At 38.6% G+C, this 27,312-nt stretch overlaps 1 protein-coding gene and 1 long non-coding RNA gene across 2 annotated transcripts in view; one reads left to right on the top strand and one right to left on the bottom strand.

The window, feature by feature from the left end:
* LOC127864601 (uncharacterized) overlaps positions 1-21,539 on the top strand; it is a 35,733-nt gene extending 14,194 nt beyond the window's left edge. The window contains exons 5-12 of the mRNA XM_052404363.1: positions 2,219-2,411; positions 2,996-3,156; positions 5,897-6,022; positions 7,930-8,038; positions 9,126-9,289; positions 13,972-14,097; positions 15,948-16,065; positions 18,110-21,539. Coding sequence (XP_052260323.1) covers positions 2,219-2,411; positions 2,996-3,156; positions 5,897-6,022; positions 7,930-8,038; positions 9,126-9,289; positions 13,972-14,097; positions 15,948-16,065; positions 18,110-20,439 — 3,327 coding nt within the window. The 3' untranslated portion in view covers positions 20,440-21,539. The remainder of the gene's footprint in view (positions 1-2,218; positions 2,412-2,995; positions 3,157-5,896; positions 6,023-7,929; positions 8,039-9,125; positions 9,290-13,971; positions 14,098-15,947; positions 16,066-18,109) is intronic.
* A 950-nt stretch (positions 21,540-22,489) lies between these two features.
* LOC127862910 (uncharacterized) lies at positions 22,490-23,098 on the bottom strand. The gene is made up of 3 exons (XR_008040850.1): positions 23,003-23,098; positions 22,817-22,909; positions 22,490-22,630 (listed from the first exon to the last, which is right to left on the bottom strand). It is a non-coding gene; the product is annotated as an uncharacterized LOC127862910 (long non-coding RNA).
* Between the last annotated feature and the right edge of the window lie 4,214 nt (positions 23,099-27,312).

Genomic DNA, 27,312 nt, shown 5'->3' with positions numbered 1-27,312 from the left:
GATGCATATTTTGACCACATAGATATGTGTTTTGATGCGTTTGTAGTCCTTTAAAAGGTTAAACTTAATAAATAACTTTTCTTATTAGATTCCAGGGGTGGCGAAATCAAATGTCCGAGTTGCCCGAGTCGTACATTTGCTTGTCTGGGCAACTGATTTTATTCAATTAAGTTGTCTAAGGACAACAAGTTTTTTAAAAGTCGTGTCCAGGTATACAAAAAAATACATTGTATAAAAGCTGATTACATGCGATTACATTGTCAGTGCTATTTGCGGAGCATTCAAGCTAAAATACGGGCACTCTCCTGTGCAGTGATCTCCCTTATTCTATAAGAAACCAGGAGCATGCTGCATTTAAAACATTCGGCCCGACTGTTAGACAGTGTACAGACTGGTTTCTTTATTTTTACAATGAGACGGAAATAAAAAGTATCAAAGTAAGATAATCAAAACACGGTCTACCTTGTTATTTAAGACGACTTTAATGGTAAAAATGGAACATTTAGTTTTTTTAAATCTTCAACAACGGAGCAGAAACCTGAAGCTTTGAGCAGTCCACCTCCCAAAAAAACTAAGAAAGATTATGATAAAAAATATGATCTAAGTAAACGCACCAGAACTTTTCAAGAAACTTGGCTCACAGATTTTCAATGGTTACCAGTTGATGATAATCAAATTGCTATCAGTAGCGGCGCAGAGCCTCAGCCTGATGAGGTCGACATATTGGACTAGTTTAATTTGTTAACATTACGATGTACTTATGTTCAACACATGTTTTAATAACACTAGCTTTGCAAGATTAAAAGTTTTAGAAAGTCTTTATATTGTTTATAATATACCGCTATAATGAATGTTCTATTGAAATACAACTATAAACAAAACTAGCAAATCATACTCATTTTGGTATATTCCACATTGTTTTACATTAATCAATAAATGCGTTTATAATTTATATAAACATTAACAGACAAGTGTAGTTCAGCAACGGACAAGTTAAATTTCCTAAATGGTTGTCGGTGGACAAGTATAGTTTTTTGAGATTTCGCCACCCCTGGATTCAAGTTTTAAAGGTTTTATTTCCAGAATTAAGATACTGATGACCAGCAAACAGCATAAAACCTGAACAGCTTGCAAATTACTTAGCCATAGCCATTTCCACTTTGCCTCTTAGTGGGAATGGGTTTACCCTTAATCGCTCAGGGTTGATAAAAAGAACTAATTTTTGCTGGATTTATTTAAAAGTTAAATGTTTGGTCAACTATACTGGGGGGAAGGTCACAGGTTCTATCACCACTATGGGAGCGTTCTTTAGATCTTCCCCAAAGAGGCCAAGTCAGGTAAAGGACCAGTGTTTCCATAAGCTTCAGTCTTCCCATGCAATTTAGCTGAAATAAATCACTGTCAACTCTATAAGAAGGGTAAAGCATTTTACTTCCGAGAGATGGTTCCAAATTCAGACACCTGTAGCATGTTGTTTGATTGACTGGAAAACATAAGGACAAACAATGTTGTTGTTTAGTTTTAGGAAAAGGGAGGGGCGAACAATATTGTTGATAAATTGACCAGCAAACAATGGGACAGACAATGTTGTTTTATTGACAGGCAAACATAGATACAAACATCCCATGTTGTTGTTTAAGGCAAACAACAGGCAAAGGAAGTGAGATATACTGTTGTTTATTTGACAGGCCAATGGTGTGTAATATACTGTGGTTTATTTGACAGGCAAATGGTGTGTAATATACTGTTGTTTATTTGACAGGCCAATGGTGTGAGACATACTGTTGTTTATTTGACAGGCCAATGGTTTGTAATACACTGTTGTTTATTTGACAGGCCAATGGTGTGTAATATACTGTTGTTTATTTGACAGGCCAATGGTGTGAGTTATACTGTTGTTTATTTGACAGGCCAATTGTGTGTAATATATTCTTGTTTTTTATTTGACTGTCCAATTTTGTGTCATATTCTCTTGTTGTTTATTTGACAGGCCAATGGTGTGTAATATACTGTTGTTTATTCGACAGGCCAATGGTGTGTAATATACTGTTGTTTATTTGACAGGCCAATGGTGTGTAATATACTGTTGTTTATTTGACAGGCCAATAGTGTGTAATATACTCTTGTTGTTTATTTGACAGGCCAATGGTGTATAATATACTCTTGTTGTTTATTTGACAGGCCAATGGTGTGTAATATACTGTTGTTTATTTGACAGGCCAATGGTGTTACAAACGCCGAGCTGATTATCCGCAAGAGCCAGGAGCTTACCGAGTCTGGACCAACCCTGGGGAACAACACGTCCCCAACCCCCGCCCATAAGATCACCAAGAAACTCTCTGTTAACAAACAGAAGGTGCCGCAGTCACCCAGCATCAAGAGGCGCAAGACAGTGTCCGGGGATAAACTTGGTGAGTTGTTATTACACAGCAATCTGGGGAAAATGTGTTACTTGTTATTATTTTACATTTCAGATAAAAATAACCATTTTTGTGTAAGCCTTTTTTTTTAAAGGAAACAATTCTTTTTTTCCTATGAAGTGCCTTACATAGGCCCTTTTCTTTAAGAGACTTTCTTTTAAATTTCAAATTATGAAGCATTACACAAATAAAGTTGACCATGATAAATCTTTATTTTTTTGTAAGTATTGTTGATACAGGCCAGGGGGTTTTCTAGTCATTTTGGGAAAAGAAGTCTGTTAAAATTTTTGTTATCAATAAAAGTGGCAAATTCGAGAATTATTTATCAACAAAAAGGATTTCATTAAAGTTACATATTTTGTAGTATGTTTACAAAATGAAGTAGTACAGCCATATAATCATAAGTCATAAGAGACTTCTTTCTAAAAAAAAAATCAATTGGGATTTTTTTTTCATCATTTTGGTTTGGGATTGGGTCCGTTTGCTTTGGGATTGGGTCCATTTTAAGGCCTTATTTTTACATAGCATAAAAACTCCTGCAGGCTCAAAGGGATCCTTGTCTGTTTCATTCATAGAGGACACCGGGAAGCCGAAGACGTGGAAGGGTAAGCTAGGGAAGAGCATTAAGAAGCACATGGGCTCGAGTTCGTCCACCGGGCAAATTGCAGTCGTACCTGAGACCGGAGGGATGTTCGGGGTGCCATTGGAGGACTGTCTGCCCTCACCCAACAATGAGGTCAGTGTTTGTTACACCCTCACCCAACAATGAGGTCAGTGTTTGTTACATTCTCACCTAACAATGAGGTCAGTATTTGTTACACCCTCATCTAACAATGAGGTCAGTGTTTGTTACACCCTCACATAACAATGAGGTCAGTGTTTGTTACACCCTAACATAACAATGAGGTCAGTGTTTGTTACACCCTCACATAACAATGAGGTCAGTGTTTGTTACACCCTCACCCAACAATGAGGTCAGTGTTTGTTACATTCTCACCTAACAATGAGGTCAGTATTTGTTACACCCTCATCTAACAATGAGGTCAGTGTTTGTTACACCCTCACATAACAATGAGGTCAGTGTTTGTTACACCCTAACATAACAATGAGGTCAGTGTTTGTTACACCCTCACATAACAATGAGGTCAGTGTTTATTACACCCTCACTCAACAATTAGGTCAGTGTTTGTTACACTCTCAACCAACAATGAAGTCAGTGTTTGTTACACCCTCACACAACAATGAGGTCAGTGTTTGTTACACCATCACATAACAATAAGGTCAGTGTTTATTACACCCTCACATAACAATGAGGTCAGTGTTTATTACACCCTCACCCAACAATTAAGTCAGTGTTTGTTACACTCTCAACCAACAATGAAATCAGTGTTTGTTACACCCTCACATATCAATGAGGTCAGTGTTTGTTACATCCTCACCTAACACCATGAGGACTGCGTGTATCTTGTGTGATACTGCCGCAGTGAAAAGATGTTGCCATGGGTGGCACGCAAGCTGTAAGTTGGTAACGTTACATAGTTACAAATCAAGGGTGTTAAAGGCAAATGAAAATAAAACATAAAACTGCGATGCTGTTTTAATATCTTTATTTATAACCCGTCTCAGAATGTTGAAATGATTAAAATAGTGACATGTTAAAAATCATAGCGACAATTTGTTAACAGATTGTTTAAATAATCCTAGCACAACTTTTCACGCATAACACGTTCATTTCGTTTTTTTCTGAATGAGCATGTCAATTTAAGTATTTAACAAATTTGTAATGACGGTCCAATTGTTATTAGCGTCTAAATTGGTCGCGTGTTCAGCGCATTAAAGACATTGAAGAAAATCATACATCAAATCAAGTGTGTCATTTAAGATGCATTTTGTAAAGCTGACACCAATTAAAGTTTAAGTAAAGTCGGAGTTGAATCATGTTTAGTCACTACTATAAGCTATCACTTCTTAACAAATAATATTTCACACCTCGGTGATCGCGCTTTTGTTTAAACGACAGGTAGGCCATTAAGCCTAAAACAACAATTCTTCACGCCTCGGTGAATGCGCTTCTGTTTATTCGGCTGGGGTCGATTAAGCCCCCATGTTGGGAAGCATCCGGATAAACATGACATAATTACAGCTAAATACACAGATCGGTGTCGCAAAATGTATGTCCGGATCTGGAACACGAGATTTCGGACTTAACGAGGGAAAATACTGCATAATATATCCGTTCCCCTTGACCCTAGTCCAGATCGCGAGTTTTCTGGACTATCTAATTCTGGATAAACGCGGTTTCACTGTAATTGAATAAAAAAAATAAAAATTTGAGTATGATTCCAGGGCACGTTTCCATCCCTACAAATTATACACAGTTTGATAAGTTTTAGTGTCTAAATAACTTATTATAAATAGTTTTATCAATTAAAGGGAGTCAATTAAGTTTGTGTTTGGAATGTTCATCCTTGCTCTTTGAACACATGTCTTGTTTTAGTTTGAAACCAGCCTGGAATATGTTTAAGCTCAAAGCCTTATTCTTATTGAAACCAGCCTGGGAGATATTTAAGCTCAAAGGCCTTATTCTTATTGAAACCAGCCTGGAATATGTTTAAGCTCAAAGGCCTTATTCTCATTGAAACCAGCCTGGGAGATATTTAAGCTCAAAAACCTTATTCTTATTGAAACCAGCCTGGAATATGTTTAAGCTCAAAGCCTTATTCTTATTGAAACCAGCCTGGGAGATATTTAAGCTCAAAAGTCTTATTCTTATTGAAACCAGCCTGGGAGATATTTAAGCTCAAAAGCCTTATTCTTATTGAAACCAGCCTGGAATATGTTTAAGCTCAAAAGTCTTATTCTTATTGAAACCAGCCTGGTATATTTTAAAGCTCAAAGGTCTTATTCTTATTGAAACCAGCCTTCTATATATTTAAGCTCAAAATCCTTATTCTTATTAAAACCAGCCTGGTATATATTAAAGCCCAAAGGCCTTATTCTTATTGAAACCAGCCTGGTATATATTTAAGCTCAAAAGCCTTAATCTTATTGAAACCAGCCTGGTATATATTAAAGATCAAAGGACTTATTCTTATTGAAACCAGCCTGGTATATATTTAAGCTCAGAGGCCTTATTCTTATTGAAATCAACCATGTATATATTTGAGCTCAAACGCCATATTCTTATTGAAACCAGCCTGGTATATATTTAAGCTCAAAAGCCTTATGCTAATTGAAACCAGCCTGGTATATATTTAAGCTCAAAAGCTTATGCTATTTGAAGCACTTTTGAGTTTGTTTGTCTTGGTAGAACCAGTACCAGATGTCTTTAGTACCAGTACCGCAGGCTATTCTGGGATGGAACTTAATGAACAAGCATTAAGCCCATTTTTTGCAGAACAGTGAACCGCTTGGTCTGTAAAACAGTGAACCGCTTGGTCTGTAATAAGACACCATATCCTAATCCTATGTTTCAGTTTGTGCCCCTCATAGTGGACCTATGTATCCAGATAGTTGAGGCACGTGGACTGGAGATGACTGGTGTCTACCGTATCCCTGGTAACAAGGCAGCCGTAACCATACTACAAGAAGAATTCAACAAGGTGCGCATGACTTGGGTCTTTGTGTTGATTGAAAAGCAATTATAAGACTAAAATCTTAGAAGAAAAAATATTCTTTAATGTTAGAGAAATGCTTTATTTAGAGTCAAACTTGGTATTTACAACCTCTATCTACAGCATTCTGCCTGTGGAACATTTTCTTTAGGAGACAATCACCCGTGGAAGCCTATGTGTATTCAAACGCCAGACGTATTTTTTTAATGTTTAAGCCCATTATTTATTTTGAAGTCTCAGAATGTGTTGTTGAATACGGGCCCAGCATTCTGTGTATTTGTACAGCTAAGCATACAAAAAGGATAGCATGAATTCAGGGGGAAATGCTAGGATGCAATCATTGCCACTTAAGTAAGGATGTTTTTAACCAGATAAAGAACGCCTTCTTTCATCCGCATTTCAAATATTTTAAAATGTAGGCACAGAGGGTGTCACATTGAACAACAGAAAACTAGCCCATCAGAATGTATATGTAAAAAAGGGTCATAAATATGATAATTATCTGGCTGTTATTATAATTTGTAGATAATTGAGCCCAACTTTGGGAAAATAAGGTTTCATGCATGTGAGTTAAGTGATGTCTAAGATTTATTGCTGCAGCCCGCACAGGCTTATCAGGAAAAACACTTTACTGCTGCAGCCCGCACAGGCTTATCAGGAAAAACACTTTACTGCTGCAGCCCACACAGGCTTATCAGGAGAAACACTTTACTGCTGCAGCCCGCACAGGCTTATCAGGAGAAACACTTTACTGCTGCAGCCCGCACAGGCTTATCAGGAGAAACACTTTACTGCTGCAGCCCGCACAGGCTTATCAGGAGAAACACTTTACTGCTGCAGCCCACACAGGCTTATCAGGAGAAACACTTTACTGCTGCAACCCGCACAGGCTTATCAGGAGAAACACTTTACTGTTGCAGCCCGCACAGGCTTATCAGGAGAAAAACTTTACTGCTGCAGCCCGCACAGGCTTATCAGGAAAAACACTTTACTGCTGCAGCCCGCACAGGCTTATCAGGGAAAACACTTAACTGCTGCAGCCCGCACAGGCTTATCAGAAAAAACACTTTACTGCTGCAGCCCGCACAGGCTTATCAGGGAAAACACTTTACTGCTGCAGCCCGCACAGGCTTATCAGGGAAAACACTTTACTGCTGCAGCCCGCACAGGCTTATCAGGGAAAACACTTAACTGCTGCAGCCCGCACAGGCTTATCAGGGAAAACACTTTACTGCTGCAGCCCGCACAGGCTTATCAGGAAAAACACTTAACTGCTGCAGCCCACACAGGCTTATCAGGAAAAACACTTTACTGCTGCAGCCCGCACAGGCTTATCAGGGAAAACACTTAACTGCTGCAGCCCGCACAGGCTTATCAGAAAAAACACTTTACTGCTGCAGCCCGCACAGGCTTATCAGGGAAAACACTTTACTGCTGCAGCCCGCACAGGCTTATCAGGGAAAACACTTAACTGCTGCAGCCCGCACAGGCTTATCAGGGAAAACACTTAACTGCTGCAGCCCGCACAGGCTTATCAGGGAAAACACTTTACTGCTGCAGCCCGCACAGGCTTATCAGGAAAAACACTTAACTGCTGCAGCCCACACAGGCTTATCAGGAAAAACACTTTACTGCTGCAGCCCGCACAGGCTTATCAGGGAAAACACTTTCCGCTTTAAGGAATGTTCTGTTTAAAGGAAGTATTTTCTAGGGGAAAATCAAGTTTAGGAGGAAAGTATGGTCCTTGATTAGCCTGTGCAGACTGCAAAGATGAAACGGGGACAGAAATTTCCGACCATGCATTGGGCCCAGATTTTCCCACAGTGACGCTCAAATTATGATGCCATGTAATTGTTGCATAACCCAGTATTGTCACTATGTTATTTTTGTTGCAGGGTATCGACTGTATGAACCTGGAGCATGAGAAGTGGTGTGACGTGAACGTGATCAGTTCTCTTCTGAAGTCTTTCTTCCGCCAGCTTCCCGAGCCACTAATTCCCGATGGTAAGTCTGGCAATTTGATGCTGGTTTTTATTATCCCCAGCCATAGGCGGAGGGATTTTGTTTTGGCGTTGTCTCTCCGTCCGTCCTTCCGTCTGTCTTTCCGTCCGTCCGTCTGGAGCCATATCTTGGAAGTGCTTGGGCGGATTTCATTGAAACTTGGTAATAGTATATATATGGATAACAGGATGATGCAGGCCAAATGGCATTGTACACTATTTGTTTATAACAAAGTTATGGCCCTTTGTATCTTGAAAAAATGCTTTTTTGAGTGTCAAATATAACATTTTGTGTCTGGAAGCATATTGGCGTGGGTTATCAACTGAACAAATTTGCTTGTTTACTTTATTACAGTGATTTTTTTGGTCTTTATCAAGTACTAAAAAACGGCACTTTTGCAATAAGGACAAAACTGCAAATTTCCAAATTGCTTAAAAAAAAAATCTTAATTGATGGTCTCCAAAAAAAAAAAATATATAATTTTTTTTTTAAATAACATTTATTTAGTTTCCCTATGCAGCTCTATGGCTTGAACCTAAGTTATTATAATATTGACAACTTGATTACACTTAGTTATCAATGTTAATGTATTTTGAAGCAAAAAATAAAATACACCATTTTCCCAATCTGAAGACTTCACGACAAGAATTTTCCCATATTTTCCCCATATTTTCCCATATTTTCCCATATTTCCCCATATTTTCCCATATTTTTCCCATATTTTCCCCATTTTTTTCCAATTGGGCTGGTACCTGTACTTTTACCAATTGGATAAAAAAAATCGCTGTATTAAATCGGGAACAAAAAAAATCTAGAAAGATACTCCTGTTATCTTAAAGATACTTTAAAATCTTTTATGTTTGTTGGCATGAAATTTCTTGGTTAAAAAAAGACTTGTAGGTTAATCATTTCATCGATTTGAAATGTTGAAAAAATGATGAATTTGTGATATGTTTGTGTTAAATTTGTGGATCGTTCAACCTATGATATCAATGACAATTATAAACCCACAAATAATAATGATTGCTCAGTATTTCTCTATTTTACGCTACTTAGCTTAAAATAAACTATATGGATGGTTTGGTTGCAGACCTGTACCAGCCATTCATCGATGCAAGCCGTAATAAGGACCCGGAGAAGCGCATGTTGAAGCTGAAGGCACTCATACACAAACTGCCGGAGCACCATCTAGAGACGTTCAAACACCTTGCGCGACACCTGAACCGCGTAGCCCAGTACGCCGACGTCAACAGGGTAAGTCCACCCAGGTCAAGGAGGTAACGGGTTCAATCACCCTATGGGATCATTGTATAGATCTCCCTTAGAGACTCCAAGTACTGATTCTACACTGGAAAAGGACTCGAGAGTGTTTCAATAAGCATTTTGCTTTTTATGCAACTGAGCTAAATTAAATAGTTTTAAACCAATCAGGGTAGGGACATGTATTGGTATTGCATTAATATTACCTTTGTTAAACTCGATGTTTTTACCGTCCGACAAACAATGTTTTAGAGGGTGCTGGTGGTACTCACTCTGTCAGGTTATCCGCAGTTGGTAAGGCTCTTTAAAATGTTTGTATAAGTTTGTGGTTGAACCTACTTCCACATATCTCAAGCCATCAATTGAAACTTTATACATGAAGTTACGATATGCAATACTTGTTTTATCTCTAGTGATCCACAGATGCCCTTGTTTCATCCGCATGTAGTACCGGTCAATTTATTATCTGTATTTGCATAAAATATACATTTACTTGTTTGGGTACTTTGTCCGCTGACCCATTAAGGCTGATGCATTAGTTGTTATTTTCGATCATAATCAAGAATTGCTCTGATGCAGGATTTTCATCGGTAATCCAATAGAACTGTTTTATATCATTATAAATAAATTGACTAAGACTGTGGACACAAGTCCGTTCTTGTGGTCAACATTTATTCCAACATTGTCTTTCCGTTATGACTATATTGGTCAATGTCAGAAATGGATAAACACATCCACGGTCTTTGTTAACCAAATGAGCACCCACCCTATGCCCATTACAGTCAATTATCCACACTTTCCTGAGGTATTTGTCTGTGTTTCATCCTTAGTAATTTACACTTTCCTGAGTTATTTTCCCTTGTTTATCTGTAGTAATTTACACTTTCCTGAGTTATTTTCCCTTGTTTATCTGTAGTAATTTACACTTTCCTGAGTTATTTTCCCTTGTTTTATCTGTAGTAATTTACACTTTCCTGAATTATTTTCCCTTGTTTATCTGTAGTAATTTACACTTTCCTGAGTTATTTTCCCTTGTTTATTTGTAGTAATTTACACTTTCCTGAGTTATTGTCCCTTGTTTATCTGTAGTAATTTACACTTTCCTGAGTTATTTTCCCTTGTTTATCTGTAGTAATTTACACTTTCCTGAGTTATTTTCCCTTGTTTATCTGTAGTAATTTACACTTTCCTGAGTTATTTTCCCTTGTTTATCTGTAGTAATTTACACTTTCCTGAGTTATTTTCCCTTGTTTAATCTGTAGTAATTTACACTTTCCTGAGTTATTTTCCCTTGTTTTATCTATAGTAATTTAATAAAAAAGACCACTTATAATGTTGTTAGAACTTTAGGTCCTACCCTTTTTTCAAAATAGTTGTATTCCTATGTATATTTTGTAGTTTTGTGATCATTAACCAGGTTTTCCGAAGGAAAAAACTGGTTATTAGATTGGCGAATGCGGGCGGGCTGGCTGGCTGGCTGGCGGGCAGGCGGAACAAGCTTGTCCGGGCCATAACTATGTTGTTCATTGTCATATTTTAAAATCATTTGGCACATTTGTTCACCATCATTGGACGGTGTGTCGCGCGAAATAATTACGTCGATATCTCCAAGGTCAAGGTCACACTTTGAGTTCAAAGGTCAAAATTGGCAATAAATGAGCTTGTCTGGGCCATAACTATGTCATTCATTGTGAGATTTTACAATTATTTGGCACATTTGTTCACCATCATGGGACGGTGTGTCGCACGGAAGAATCACGTCAATATCTCCAATGTCAAGGTCACCACAACTTAAAATAGATTTATTTTGAAACAAACTTACAAAGGGGGTTAATTTTGTTTGTTCATTTCAAAAGTTCAGTTTGAGTTGTCTCCCTTAATCAGATTTTTTTTCACAATGAAAACCTGGTTTTGTGACAATTTTGTCCCTTGTTTTGGAAATAAAATATGTTTAAACTAAGTAATTTACACTTTCCTGAGTTATTTTCCCTTGTTTTATCTGTAGTAATTTACATATTCCAGAGTTATTTTCCCTTGTTTTATCTGTAGTAATTTACACTTTCCTGAGTTATTTTCCCTTGTTTTATCTGTAGTAATTTACACTTTCCTGAGTTATTTTCTCTTGTTTTATCTGTAGTAATTTACACTTTCCTGAGTTATTTTCCCTTGTTTTATCTGTAGTAATTTACACTTTCCTGAGTTATTATGCCCCCCTTCGAAGAAGAGGGGGTATATTGCTTTGCTCATGTCGGTTGGTCGGTCTGTTGGTTGGTCCACCAGGTGGTTGTCAGATGATAACTCAAGAACGCTTAGGCCTAGGATCATGAAACTTCATAGGTACATGGATCATGACTTGCAGATGACCCCTATTGATTTTGAGGTCACTAGGTCAAAGGTCAAGGTCACGGTGACCCGAAATAGTAAAATAATTTTCGGATGATAACTCAAGAGCGCTTTTGCCTAGGATCATGACACTTCATAGGTACATTGGTCGTGACTCGCAGATGACCCCTATTGATTTTCAGGTCACTAGGTCAAAGGTCATGGTCACAGTGACAAAAAACGTATTCACACAATGGCTGCCACTACAAGGGACAGCCCATATGGGGGGCATGCATGTTTTACAAACAGCCCTTGTTTTCCCTTGTTTTATCCATAGTCATGTACAATATCTGGGTTATTTGTCCTTTTTTCATCCTTAATGGTCCACACTTTCATGAGTTTGTTGCCCTTTTATCGTCCACAATGGTCCAAACTCTCATGAGTTTGTTGCCATTGAATGTTAGCTGACAAAGGGTTGTTTGGGTGTAAGTCATTTTTAGCTCAGCTGTTTTCGGAGAAAACCCAAGGTATTATCATAGCCAGCTCGTTGTGTCGTCCGCCGTCCACGTCGTGCTAAAACCTTAACATTTTGTCAAGGTTTTAAACATTGGCTATAAAATCTAAGTGCTTCCACCTACAACTTTGAAACTTAATATGTAGCTGCACCTTGATAAGTTCTACACGACTGACCCATATTTGGGTCACTAGGTCAAAGGTCAAGGTCACTGTGACCTCTAAAAAAAAAATAAAAAATTTCTGACAAGCTTTCATTTATTAAAAAATGCACCTGCAGCCGAGTGTTGGCACCGGTTATGCAATGCTCTTGTTTGAATGATTACTTTGACGGCCTCTACATGCTGTTGTTATTCTGTATTCAAACTAGAGCTGCAACAGTTTGAATCAACTTAAAAATATTATGTAGGAATGGCAAAATAGTCTGTAGGTATAACTAAATCATTTGATGGGTTCTTGTCCAAAAGCAGTTGAAAAATGTTAATTAAAAAGCAATTTGAAGACACAGTATAGTGATTTTTATGCCACCGGATTAAATGATGGGGGGTATTTTGTTTTTGGCCTGTCTGTCTGTCATTGTGTGTGTCAGTCAAAAACTTTAACCTTGGTCATAACTTGTGCAATATTGAAGATAGCAACTTGATATTTGGCATGCATGCGTATCTCATGGAGCTGCACATTTTTAGTGGTGAAAGGTCAAGGTCATTCTTCATAGGCAAAGGTCAAAAATGGCTTCAAAGCGGCGCAGTAGGGGGCATTGTGTTTCACAAACACAGCTCTTGTTTCTTTTGACAACCCCTGCAACAAAGTAGAGAGGGTTTTATTGTATGGTTTTAGCGGAATATATGTTTTTATTGTTGAAAAAAAATCTATTACCCAGGAATATTTAAGATTTATATATTTTTCACTGCAAAAATAATGGTCAGAATATAATAATAATTATTGCATTATTTTTTCCATTAGTTACAACGGTCTTCATATCGTCTACTGAATGTAATAACTAGGGTAACTGACATTTTGTGAATTGTTCAGGAAAGCATATTTTCAGACATTTTCCAAAATACAGTAAGAGCACTTACGTTATTTTTTGCGCTCAAAATATTTCAGTGTTGAAATTATGGTAACTGCTCCTTTCTTAATTTTTTATTGTTTAAAAAAGACATATCAATTTGGAGTTTTGTTTCGTTTTTCAGGTGTTATTATAATACAAATCAGAAAATTTGAATACGGAAAAATGTTTATTATTTTAATAAAACATTTTTTTGCTTCTCCTGAAAATTTAACAAAATGTCAGTTACGCTACTTTGTACATTCAGAAAATGACATGTGTTGGTTATGTAAATTTCGAAAATTTGATAAAAACATTATTTTTACCAAAAAGGTTGACTTAATATTTTAACAGTTGATGTATGTCACCTTAATAAACACAAAAATGGAAAAAAGTAAAAATGTATAAAAATGTCAGTTACATGACTTATTACATTCAGTAGGCGATATATCTTTAATGTTAAGTGACACATGAAAAGTGTGCAGAATATGTGTTTGTCACCACAATGTTGACATGAATAGGTAAGATAAGTCTGGAGTCATATTGCCTACAAAAATGTATAGAGTTATAATTCAACCTGCTCCAAATATTGTAAAATCATTAATACTTGGGAGCATTGAATTTCGTGGATTAATAAAAGACATTTCTGGACACATTGATTTTGGAATGAACAATAACCACCTTTTCGATGTGTTTGTGTTAAATTTCATGGATGGGTAAACCCAAAAAAATCAAAGAAAATTACTGTCTGACCAAGATAAATGATTTTACAGTAGTCTGGTAATTCTTTCAGATGCAGGCCAAGAACCTTGCTATCGTGTTTGGGCCAACATTGATCCGCAAGGCCGACGACAACATGGTAGCCATGGTGACAGACATGTCGGACCACTGCAAGATCATAGAAAGCATTATTCTCCATGTATGTACTGTACTTAAGCATATATAAGGCACAACCATGTATAACACCAATTCTGGAAAGTAAAATGTTGTGGTGTAAAACTATAATAACTTACGGAACACTGAAATTTCAAGGACCACAAACAGTCTTCTCCTGATTTTTTCAGAGCACCAGGCTTACAAAATCACTTTTCTGAAGACCTTTAACTTACCCAGCTGTCTTGTAATGCAGCTTACCGTAGGTTTCCACGTATAGCGCGCTCCCATGTATAGTGCGCAGGCTGTTTTTTAAATGCAAAAATGGAGAAAAAAACATTCAAAGACAATAAAACCACCAAATCGGACTGAAAATGGCCGCCATTTTACTATTGCACAATCCAATAATCCGGGGCATTGGAAAGCTTAATTACATGTAAGCATTCAAAATAGGAAGCGTCATTATGATTAGGAGCATGGGTTGCATAGCACTATACTTTTCTGACAATTTTTTAATTTTCTAGCAAAAGATTAACAGTCCACGTGCATTTCGTGAAAAACGTGAGAAAATAAGAATTAGTGTACATCGTGTGATTTTTCCTCGGGGAAAGCATAGGCATTACTGGTAAATTTGAATGTCGCATTGGAGACAGGGATACAGTTGTTGAGGTAAACGACTGTTGAACGTTCAATATTTATACACACAAAATGCAATTGCATATCTTCACGTTCTCAAGTGTCAATTAGTGTCTCAAATGTCAATTAGCCTCGTAACAAGTCGTGGCACATATTACTCAATAAAATCTGCCAATTACGAAGTGCAAAGTGACCCCCTTTCACACCTTCCGTTACCTGCAAAAAAGACCTCGTTCGCACCTACCCTTGGCTGCTCTCCGGAATGTTGACAACAATCCCCATCGGAATTCATCATTAAAGAAGTGTAAAAACACAAACAAAGAAATGTCCGCAAGTTTATTCAAACAAATGTATTTTTGACCAAAACTTCTTCTACCGCATTCATATCTACCAGTAGCAACTTCTTGTTGTTTCGACCATGGCCCCTAGTCTGTACGATTATAGGGTGGTAGTTTTTCGGAAAAAAACATGACGGCCATTGTGATTATTTACAATTACACAACATATTTTTTACCAATTTAGCAGCCAGGATAGCGTTGTTTCAATGTATAGCGCGCACCACCTTTTTAATTTGAATTTTGGAGATAAAACACTGCGCGCTATACGTGGAAACCTACTGTATTGAAAATTCTATGAACTTCACTTAATTGTGGGTTTAATTAGTTATCAAGAATTATATTTATTTTGTTTGTGTGTAACTTGTTATGTTTCTAGTTGGTTAACTGCTACCATATTTCACCACAGCAAGAATGCAGTTGTTATTTATAATCTGCCATAATAATCTTTTGTGAAATAAAAGTGAAGTAAAAAGAATTACACAATAAGACCAATTAGGACAATCTTCACTTGCCCCAAGCTAACAGCAAACTTCCTATTCTTAAGGTTAGTGGATTTGAGGCTAGTGGGTTTGAGGCTAGTGGGTTAGAGGTAAGTGGATTAGGTTAGTGGATTAGAGGCTAGTGGGTTTGAGGCTAGTGGGTTAGAAGCTACTGGATTAGAGGCTTGTGGGTAAGAGGCTAGTGGGTTTGAGGCTAGTGGGTTAGAGGCTAGAAGGTCACCGGAAAGTTTGCTCAAAAAGGCTTGGGTGCGCCTAAAGACCATTGGAAAGTAGACCCACATGATGACATTTTCTGATTAAGTATTGGCATCATCTGCAGTCAGCTGAGGGATTGTTATTTTACAATGATTTGCTACATGCTTTGTGTTTGTTTCTGTGTGAGTGGTTCTTTGGCTCCTGTACATGCTACATGTTTGTTTCAGTGTGAGTGGATCTTCGGCTCCTGGGACATGGACAGCAGCGTCCCCACAGATGACGAGGCTGCAGAGTGCATGTCCTTGGTGTCAGCGCCCTCCAGCAGTAACATGAGAGAGGAGGCCGGTATGGACTGGTTCATTCACCCATTACCACTAAGATACATCGGGGCTGGTTCATTCACCCATTACCACTAAGATACATCAGGACTGGTTCATTCACCCATTACCACTGAGATACATCGGGACTGGTTCATTCACCCATTACCACTAAGATACATCAGGACTGGTTCATCCACCCATTACCACTGAGATACATCGGGACTGGTTCATTCACCCATTACCACTAAGATACATCGGGACTGGTTCATTCACCCATTACCACTGAGATACATCGGGGCTGGTTCATTCACCCATTACCACTAAGATACATCGGGACTGGTTCATTCACCCATTACCACTGAGATACATTGGGTCTGGTTCATACACCCATTACCACTGAGATACATCGGGGCTGGTTCGTTCACCCATTACCACTGAGATACATCGGGACTGGTTCATTCACCCATTACCACTGAGATACATCAGGGCTGGTTCATTCACCCATTACCACTGAGATACATCGGGACTGGTTCATTCACCCATTACCACTGAGATACATCAGGGCTGGTTCATTCACCCATTACCACTAAGATACATCGGGGCTGGTTCATTCACCCATTACCACTGAGATACATCAGGGCTGGTTCATTCACCCATTACCACTAAGATACATCGGGGCTGGTTCATTCACCCATTACCACTAAGATACATCAGGACTGGTTCATTCACCCATTACCACTAAGATACATCAGGACTGGTTCATTCACCCATTACCACTGAGATACATCGGGGCTGGTTCATTCACCCATTACCACTGAGATACATCAGGGCTGGTTCATTCACCCATTACCACTAAGATACATCAGGGCTGGTTCATTCACCCATTACCACTAAGATACATCGGGGCTGGTTCATTCACCCATTCCCACTAAGATACTCACTTTGACGTGTTTGTAGTCCTTTAGAAAATCAAATTAAATATAGATTATAGTTTTAAAGGCTTAGGTTCAAACCATGTGATACTGATGAGTTGCAAACATCATAAAACCTAACCAGACTGTGGCAGGCTTTAGCGATTTAATGCTTATTGCATATAGCCAGTTTGTTTTTGCTCTTGAGTCAGGTTTAATGAAACTTTAAAGGAATGATCCTTGCTTAAGATCTTTAATGGTCAAGGCTCAACACATCACGAGCGTCAATACTTCGACCAAAACAGACACGGCGTGTGACAACATGCGTTGTTACGGAAAACAAAAATTGGTTTGACCGGCTGATATTCAATGATACAAATTACTTTCTTGTATTTTTTTTATTCATTTTGTATACAATTAGTTGTTAGAAATTCAACTGTGAAAGTCAAACCTATATTTGATCTTCTTACCAAAGTTTGTATATGGATTTAATGCATCATGTTTATTTTTGTCTTATTTTGGTTCCTTCCATGATGAGTCATTGCACACATGATACATTCGTTCATCGTCATTTCATTTTCACAGTTAGTGTGAGAAGGCTTTTTGGTGGAAAGACATTATTCGATGAACTAGCAGAGGAACAGCCTTTTCATTGAAGAAATAACCCTTTAATTGATCCGTCAATTTCTGTTGAAACAAAAAAGAACTTAAAATGGTTCGGCAGAGGCCGGCCCGTATCCCCACGCCGCATGTTTGACCCAGGGGACGCCCCAGGGTTGGTAATGGGGCCATGCATAGTTGAGATTGACGGTATTGTCATAAGAGATGTTCAGTATTAATTTGAAGTGTCTTTTCAAGTTAGAAATAAAGATAAGCATTGTTAGATTAATAACTATGGCTTTTATTTTTTACGGTATATTGATATGAAATGTAAACATCCAATGCAAATATGGAAACAAAATGTCAAAAATGTAGTCCACTATGTACATGTTATAGAAGAGTAAAGGCTAGTAGGCATGTGTCGACATGTAAAGCATAAGTTTAAACGACACCCAGAGTTTCCTCCTATAAAATCATTATGCTTGATTGGATAAGATCGTTTATGTGCAATCCTCTAAAAGCGTATTTCAATCAACTTTGATGTTTTTCTTCTTTCAGAGTTAAACCCACGTGAGATTGTTTCAAGTATTGTCTCAGCAGCCAATCGAAAACTTCGGGGTGAAAGCCCAGCTCGCGTCTTGCCGCCGGACAAACGAAGCGTGTCCGTGTCAGACCCACCCCTTGGCTACAACGAGCGAAACATAGACAATGAGATTCTCATTAGGACGCAAAAGATCGACACAACATCCCGCAGCAGCCCGAATCTAGCAGCCATGCAGCATAGCACAGACCTGCTGAAACCATTACCGGATCTACCAGACAGACGCATGGCAAAGTCCCAAGACTTTGTAGACCGCGAATTTTCTGACTTCGATTTCATCGACTCGGAGAAAGAAAAATCGGTGGCTTTTCTTACGCCGATGACGCAGTATTTTTCGGACGAGTCTCTACTGGACCGAAATGACGAGTTGGAGCTCTCCCACGGCAGCACATCACTCCACGGGAGTTTTAGCCGACTCCGACGTGAGACGATCGACAGTCTGAGGCGCATTGAGCTGGAGGCGCGTGCCATTCGGGAACGGGAAGAACGGGAAGAGCGCCGACAGCGCGAGGAAAAGAAGCGTCAACTTGAGCGGCAAAGAATTGAGGCAGATATCCTGCAGACGCAGCGTGAGCTAGAGATTGAGGACAGGCATAGCGTGGAAGATCTGCTCCAAGCAACAACTGGATATTCACTGAGTCTGCACCCACACGGAGACACGCCAGAAGAATCGGGTAGAACCAAACGGTACGGTGGTAGAGACTCACACAGGAGTGATAAGCATATTGTTGTGAAGAGTAATGCTGGTTCTAACTATCGGTCAGCGCGGCAGCCCCGACAGACGAGCGCAGGGTCGCTGTCATCGCAAGCGAAACGAACGGGCTCAGTGGAAAATATGGCGGACGGACACAGCTTTCCAAGTGCTATTAACCGCCCCACCGCCCAGGTGAAGGCTCAGTCTAAGAGGGACTCAGCAGAGATAAAGCGGCGAAGTGCGGGTTTAACCCGGACAGGTTCAGTGCGGCGCGGTTCTCTGGATTCCCTGATTGACTTGCTGGAGAGGCGGGACAACCGTATGTCCTGGGCTTCCACAGACTCCGATGAGGGATTTGATTTGCTAGCTACGCTAACCTCGACTTTCGATAAGAAATTGCAAACATTATTCAGTGCTAAAATGTCCAATTGTGCATCATCATCAAAGCCTCCTAGGTGGGGTCTGAATTCAAATGGTGGCAGTGTAAGTAATGGCGCTGTACCTGATGCAGGCGATTCCCCGGCAGCTCAGACGGCGCAGCACCGACTCCCTCCACAGCCTCCCCTGTCCCACTTATCTCGGCAAGCAGCCATGCAGGCAGATAATCAGGGTCAAGGAAAGCAGTACAGAGATCCCAGCCTACACAGGACGCCACCGAAATCGGACGCGAAGATAGGATTGGCGACCAGATTTGAGAGAAGCACCACTCACAATCCTCTCTATGAAGGCCACAGTGAGCCAAGTCTTAACCTTCTGGTTCGGTCAGGTAGCAACAATAGTGGTATCAACCTGCACAGTGATGTTACATACTCGGCTGATAGCGCTGTTGTCCAAGGGGTTGCTTCTAGGGGGATGGAACGTTCTGAGAGTAACGTTGTAATCCAAGGGGTTGCTTCCAGGGGGATGGAACGTTCCGAGAGTAGTGCTTCAATTCATGGGGCTGCTTCTAGGGGGATTGAAAGGTCCGAGAGTGATTCAAGGGTTGCCTCAGTCATGGTCGTGATTTCCAGTCCATCGATAATGTCTGCTGACAGCAGCGGTCGCATGGCAATACAGCAACACGTCTCTAAACCTCTCACTGCATACCAGTCACCGCTAAAGTCGTTCTTAAACTGGCAGAATGACGGTCTCCATGGTGACCCCTTAAGGACAGAAACCCCACCAAAACGTCCAGACTACCGGCCCATTACAAAATCAGAAAAGACAGAAGTGAATGTGAGACTATCTCAGAGCTTAGAGAAAAACAGAGCAGCCGAGGAATCTGACGCTGCCAGTCGTGGACCGGTCAGTGAGAGTGTGCCAAAAACTCGGTCTGCATCGCCGCCTGTATTCGGTAGGAAACGAAACGAGCAGTGTAAACGTCGTCGCCATACAGTGGGTGGTACAAGTGATAGCAATAATATTTTAGCAATGGACGCCGCCTTGTCAAACGTGAAACGACAGTCGGCTTGGGAGCAACTGCGACCGAACGTTGGTGCCAACGTTGTGCCTCACGCAAACATGCAGTCGTGGCTGCAGGCTGAGCGACTCAGGGGAAGTTCACCTGATCTGTCGTCCCTCAGGGATAGGGGAAACAGACAGGCTACATCCTGACCTTGAACTTTAGTATTTACCATGTTTTGACCTTAACTATTGACCTTGGTTTTTACTTTGAAAATAAATCTTGGTTGGGGTTTGAGCTGTGCTTGACCTTGAGGGATTTGATGCTATGTTTGTTCATTGACATTGGAGTGTTTAGGATTATGTGTATAGACAGAAGTTCAAAATGTCGCAATTCTGATAAAGAGTATTCAACTGCAATATGTTTGTTAAGAACGTGAAACTTTGTGAACTTGATGTCGTTGACATGAACTTATATTGACACAGAGACTCAAATACAATCATTGATTAATTAGCTATTGATTTTGTTAGACACTATTTTATTGAATGTTGATTAATGCATTGTTGATATAGGTATGTACATTTTATTTGACTTTTTTTACTGCAAACTGTTTAACCTTTGAACTGTTTATTTAAAACTTGATTGTTAAATCCCCCAAACTGCCGCTGTTAAAATACTCAAGAGATAGAAACCATGTTCTGTCAAATCATTATAACTCTTTGGACATGATTTTTTTCCATTGATTTCGTGAGTTGATCAATCCGCGAATTTATCACAAACACATCGGAAAATGACCAACGCAAATTCCTGATTCTTTTTTTTACTAAAATAAAAAAACATGAAATTATGTGTCTGCAAAAGCCTTTTTTTATAAATAACGTTATTTCTTGCCAACGAATATAAACTATTTGGCAGCATTCCAAAACCGGTTGGTACTGGAATACAAATTGCTACGGTATTTATCGATATATCCTTACATTGAGTAGTTTCCGCCATTAAAGAAACCCCTCCCCCCATTGCACCCCACCCACCCCTTTTTGCCAACTTTCCTTGTACTTGCAATATTTTTTATTTGACTGAAACTTATAGATATTTGTTAAATAGAGTTGCAGATATTGTATTTTAAGACAGCATGTGCATGCATGCAAATTAGAGACGATAGGTAATCATTTATTCATTCGTGTATACTATTTAATACATTATTATAGTTGTATTGTACGGTTGTTTTAACAAGAGTTGTTTCCCTTTAATGTACATTTTATATTGTATGTGTACATTTTTAACAATGATAAATTAAACATGATTTTTCAAATCCATGTTCTTTGATGATTACGGAAGATTGGAACAAAATGCAAATACTGTTTAACGTATTAGTACGTATTTCTAGGTATTCTATAGACATTGTGAGAACCCGAAGTTCTATAGAATTTATATAAAGTGTGAAACTGTTGTCTCCATGAATCAAATAACACAGTTTTACATGTTTTCATCGGTAACGGTATTTAGTTCCTGTGTTATTCAAAATACAACCTGAATTTAACATATACAAACTAAGAATATGGTCGACAGTTGTTTAAAATATTTGAAATGAAGAGACCTGTTGATAAATGTTTAAAAAATATTATTCCATGCAAAAATGGTCTGTGAATGTCACAAATTAAGGGTGAAGCAAACAAGATATGTCTTAGCAATGTTTGTGCAATGTAATATGTAATAATGAATAATGGACAATTCAGTTTAGTCCTAATACACAATATATTAATTGTAAAGTGCAATGTCCTCAGTTTGTGGCATATAAAATAACACACACAATAACTCGCATGTTGTGGGGTCAGTGGTTCTTACCTGTAGCCAATTGTAAAGTGCAATGTCCCCAGTTTGTGGCATATAAAATAACACACACAATAACTCGCATGTTGTGGGGTCAGTGGTTCTTACCTGTAGCCAATTGTAAAGTGCAATGTCCCCAGTTTGTGGCATATAAAATTACACACACAATAACTCGCATGTTGTGGGGTCAGTGGTTCTTACCTGTAGCCAATTGTATAGTGCAATGTCCCCAGTTTATGGCATATAAAATTACACACACAATAACTCGCATGTTGTGGGGTCAGTGGTACTTACCTGTAGCCAATTGTATAGTGCAATGTCCCCAGTTTGTGGCATATAAAATTACACACACAATAACTCGCATGTTGTGGGGTCAGTGGTACTTACCTGTAGCCAATTGTATAGTGCAATGTCCCCAGTTTGTGGCATATAAAATAACACACACAATAACTCGCATGTTGTGGGGTCAGTGGTACTTACCTGTAGCCAATTGTATAGTGCAATGTCCCCAGTTTGTGGCATATAAAATAACACACACAATAACTCGCATGTTGTGGGGTCAGTGGTACTTACCTGTAGCCAATTGTAAAGTGCAATGTCCCCAGTTTGTGGCATATAAAATAACACACACAATAACTCGCATGTTGTGGGGTCAGTGGTACTTACATGTAGCCAATTGTATAGTGCAATGTCCCCAGTTTGTGGCATATAAAACAACACACACAATAACTCGCATGTTGTGGGGTCAGTGGTACTTACCTGTAGCCAATTGTATAGTGCAATGTCCCCAGTTTGTGGCATATAAAATAACACACACAATAACTCGCATGTTGTGGGGTCAGTGGTACTTACCTGTAGCCAATTGTATAGTGCAATGTCCCCAGTTTGTGGCATATAAAATAACACACACAATTACTCGCATGTTGTGGGGTCAGTGGTACTTACCTGTAGCCAATTGTATAGTGCAATGTCCCCAGTTTGTGGCATATAAAATAACACACACAATAACTCGCATGTTGTGGGGTCAGTGGTACTTACCTGTAGCCAATTGTATAGTGCAATGTCCCCAGTTTGTGGCATATAAAATAACACACACAATAACTCGCATGTTGTGGGGTCAGTGGTACTTACCTGTAGCCAATTGTATAGTGCAATGTCCCCAGTTTGTGGCATATAAAGTTACACACACAATAACTCGCATGTTGTGGGGTCAGTGGTACTTACCTGTAGCCAATTGTATAATGCAATTCTCAACAAGTATCTTATCCAGCGTATAACTTTTGGTTATCTTATATTTAGGATACAAGCTTTGGTTAGTGATTGCATAGAAAATTGGTACCCGAACAGAAGCTAGTTTTGGTTGAGTTTCAGATTTAGCTAAGGTATTTGACTCCGGTTATCTTTATCCAAATAAAAGAATGTACTGCCAACATGACTGACACCGAATAACGGAGCGCTTGACTTCATATACAATTTCGACGAGTTAACAGATTTACGAAGCTGACGATTAAAAAGCTGACGTCAACAATGACGAATCAACAGATTCACGAAGCTTGACGATCCTAAAGCTGACATTAACGATGACGAATTTACAGATTTACTAAGATGACGATCCTAAAGCTGACATTAACGACGACAAATTGACTGATTTACTAAGATGACGATCCTAAAGCTGACATTAACGATGACGAATTGACATATTTACTAAGATGACGATCCTAAAGCTGACATTAACGATGACAAATTGACATATTTACTAAGATGACGATCCTAAAGCTAACATTAACGATGACGAATTTACAGATTTACTTAGCTGACTATCCTAAAGCTGACGTTAACGATGACGAATCAACAGATTCACGAAGCTTGACGATCCTAAAGCTGACATTAACGATGACGAATTTACAGATTTACTAAGATGACGATCCTAAAGCTGACATTAACGACGACAAATTGACAGATTTACTAAGATGACGATCCTAAAGCTGACATTAACGATGACGAATTGACATATTTACTCAGATGACGATCCTAAAGCTAACATTAACGATGACGAATTTACAGATTTACTTAGCTGACTATCCTAAAGCTGACGTTAACGATGACGAATTGACAGATATACTAAGATGACGATCCTAAAGCTGACATTAACGATGACGAATTGACAGATTTACTAAGATGACGGTCCTAAAGCTGACGTTAACGATGAAGAATTGACAGATTTACTAAGATGACGATCCTAAAGCTGACATTAACGATGACGAATTGACAGATTTACTAAGATGAAGATCCCAAAGCTGACATTAACGATGACGATTTGACAGATTTACTATGATGACTATCCTAAAGCTGACATTAACGATGACGAGTTGACAGATTAACAAGATGACGATCCTAAAGCTGACATTTACGATGTCGAATTGACAGATTTACTAAGATGACGATCCTAAAGCTGACATTAACGATGACGTATTGACAGATTTACTAAGATGACGATCCTAAAGCTGACATTAACGATAACGAATTGACATTTACTAAGATGACGATCCTAAAGCTGACATTAACAATGACGAATTGACAGATTAACTAAGATTACGATCTTAAAGCTGACATTAAAGACGACGAATTGACAGATTTACTAAGCTGGCTTACGTAAAGCTGACATTAACGATGACGAATTGACAGATTTACTAAGCTGACTATCCTAAAGCTGACATTAACGATGACGAATTCACAGATTTACTAAGATGACGATCCTAAAGCTGACATTAATGATGACAAATTGACAGATTTACTAAGATGACGATCCTAAAGCTGACATTAACGATGACATATTGACAGATTTACTAAGATGACGATCCTAAAGCTGACATTAACGATAATGAATTGTCATTTACTAAGATGACGATCCTAAAGCTGACATTAACAATGACGAATTGACAGATTAACTAAGATTACGATCTTAAAGCTGACATTAACGACGACAAATTGACAGATTTACTAAGCTGGCTTTCCTAAAGCTGACATTAACGATGACGAATTGACAGATTTACTAAGCTGACTATCCTAAAGCTGACATTAACGATGACGAATTGACAGATTTACTAAGATGACGATCCTAAAGCTGACATTAACGATGACGAATTGACAGATTTACTAAGCTGACTTTCCTTAAGGTGACATTAACGATGACGAATTAACAGATTTACTAAATGACGATCCTAAAGCTGACATTAACGATGACGAATTGACAGATTTACTAAGATGACGATCCTAAAGCTGACATTAACGATGACGAATTGACAGATTTACTAAGCTGACAATCCTAAAGCTGACGTTAACGATGACGACTTGACAGATTTACTTAACTGGCCATCCCTAAGCAGATGTCAACGATTTAGATTTTCACTACACAACATTGACCGAATAGAACAACTGATTGAATATGACCAGAGAGACCAACTAGGAGGAATCAACCATTGACACCGAGGCGAAGAATATTAATAACTCTGAGATTTTTTGCGTCCGGATTTTGTTTACTATTAATAAAGGATACGTCTGGGGTTGACATTGCAACTAGGTCAACGGTCTTGACATGAGTAACTGACAAACTGTGTGACCTTAAATACCAAATAATTATTTAATGAACTATCGTTAAACGATGCCAATGGGATTTATGAAACTTGAACAATCGGTTTCCAGAATGATTTGTTGAAAGCGTTGAAAGAAAAACAATTTAAAAAGCCGAAACCTGATTTTGTCAAGCGCGGGTGATTGCATTAATGTGTATAATTACCAAAAACCCCTTAAGAGAAAGTCTTTATTTTTAGCTCACCTGTCACGTTGTGCGTGCGTGTATGCGTGTGTCCGTCAACAATTTGTTTGTGTAGACTGTAGAGGTCAGTTTTCATCCAATCTTAATGAAATTTGGTCATAATGTTTATCTTGATGAAATCTGGGTTGGGACTGTATTTGGGTCATCTGGGGTCAAAAACTAGGTCACTAGGTCAAATAATAGAAAAACCTTGTGTAGACAATATAGTTCACGGATTTTATCCAATCTTTATGAAATTTGGTCACAGTGTTTATCTTGATTAAATCTGGGTTGGGATTGTATTTGGGTCATCTATGGTCAAAAACTAGATCACTAGGTAAAATAATAGAAAAACCTGTGTAGACAATAGAGGTCACAGTTTTCATCCAATCTTTATGAAATTTGGTCAGAATGTTTATCTTGATGAAATCTGGGTTGGGATTGTATTTGGGTCATCTGGGGTCAAAAACTAGGTCACTAGGTCAAATAATAGAAAAACCTTGTGTAGGCAATAGAGGTCACATATTTCATCCAATCTTTAGGAAATTTGGTCAGAATATTTATCTTGATAAAATCTGGGTTGGGTTTGTATTTGGGTCATGTGGGGTCAAAAACTAGGTCACTAGGTCAAATAATAGAAAAACCTTGTGTAGACAATAGAGGCCACAGTTTTCATCAAATCTTTATGAAATTTGGTCAGAATGTTTATCTTGATGAAATCTGGGTTGGGATTGTATTTGGGTCATCTGGGGTCAAAAACTAGATCACTAGGTCAAATAATAGAAAAACCTGTGTACACAATAGAGGTCACAGTTTTCATCCAATCTTTATGAAATTTGGTCAGAATGTTTATCTTGATGAAATCTGGGTTGGTATTGTATTTGGGTCATCTGGGGTCAAACACTAGGTCAAATAATAGAAAAACTTTATGTTGACAATAGAGGTCACAGTTTTCATCCAATCTATATGAAATTTGGTCAGAATGTTTATCTTGATAAAATCTGTGTTAGGATTGTATTTGGGTCATGTGGGGTCAAAAATTAGGTCACTAGGTCAAATAATAGAAAAACCCTTGTGCAGACAATAGAGGTCACATTGTTCATCCAATCGTTATGAAATTTTGTCAGAATGTGTATCTTGATAAAATCTGGATTGGGATTGTATTTGGGTCATCTGGGGTCATAAACTATGTTACTAGGTCAAATAATAGAAAAACCTTGTGAAGACATTAAAGTTCACAGTTTTCATCTGATAATAATGAAAAATGGTCAGAATGTTTGTCTTGTTTAAATCTGGGTTGGGACCGAATTTTAGTCATCTAGGGTTAAAAACTAGGTCACTAGGTCAAAGTTAAAAAACCTTGTGTAGACAGTAGAGGTCACAGTTTTCATCCTAACTTAATGCAATTTGGCAAGAATGTAAAGCTTGATGAAATCTGATT

This window comes from Dreissena polymorpha, chromosome 1 (genome assembly GCF_020536995.1).
Source record: "Dreissena polymorpha isolate Duluth1 chromosome 1, UMN_Dpol_1.0, whole genome shotgun sequence".
Lineage (NCBI taxonomy): Eukaryota > Metazoa > Mollusca > Bivalvia > Myida > Dreissenidae > Dreissena > Dreissena polymorpha.
This window is presented reverse-complemented; position numbering and strand designations above follow the sequence as displayed.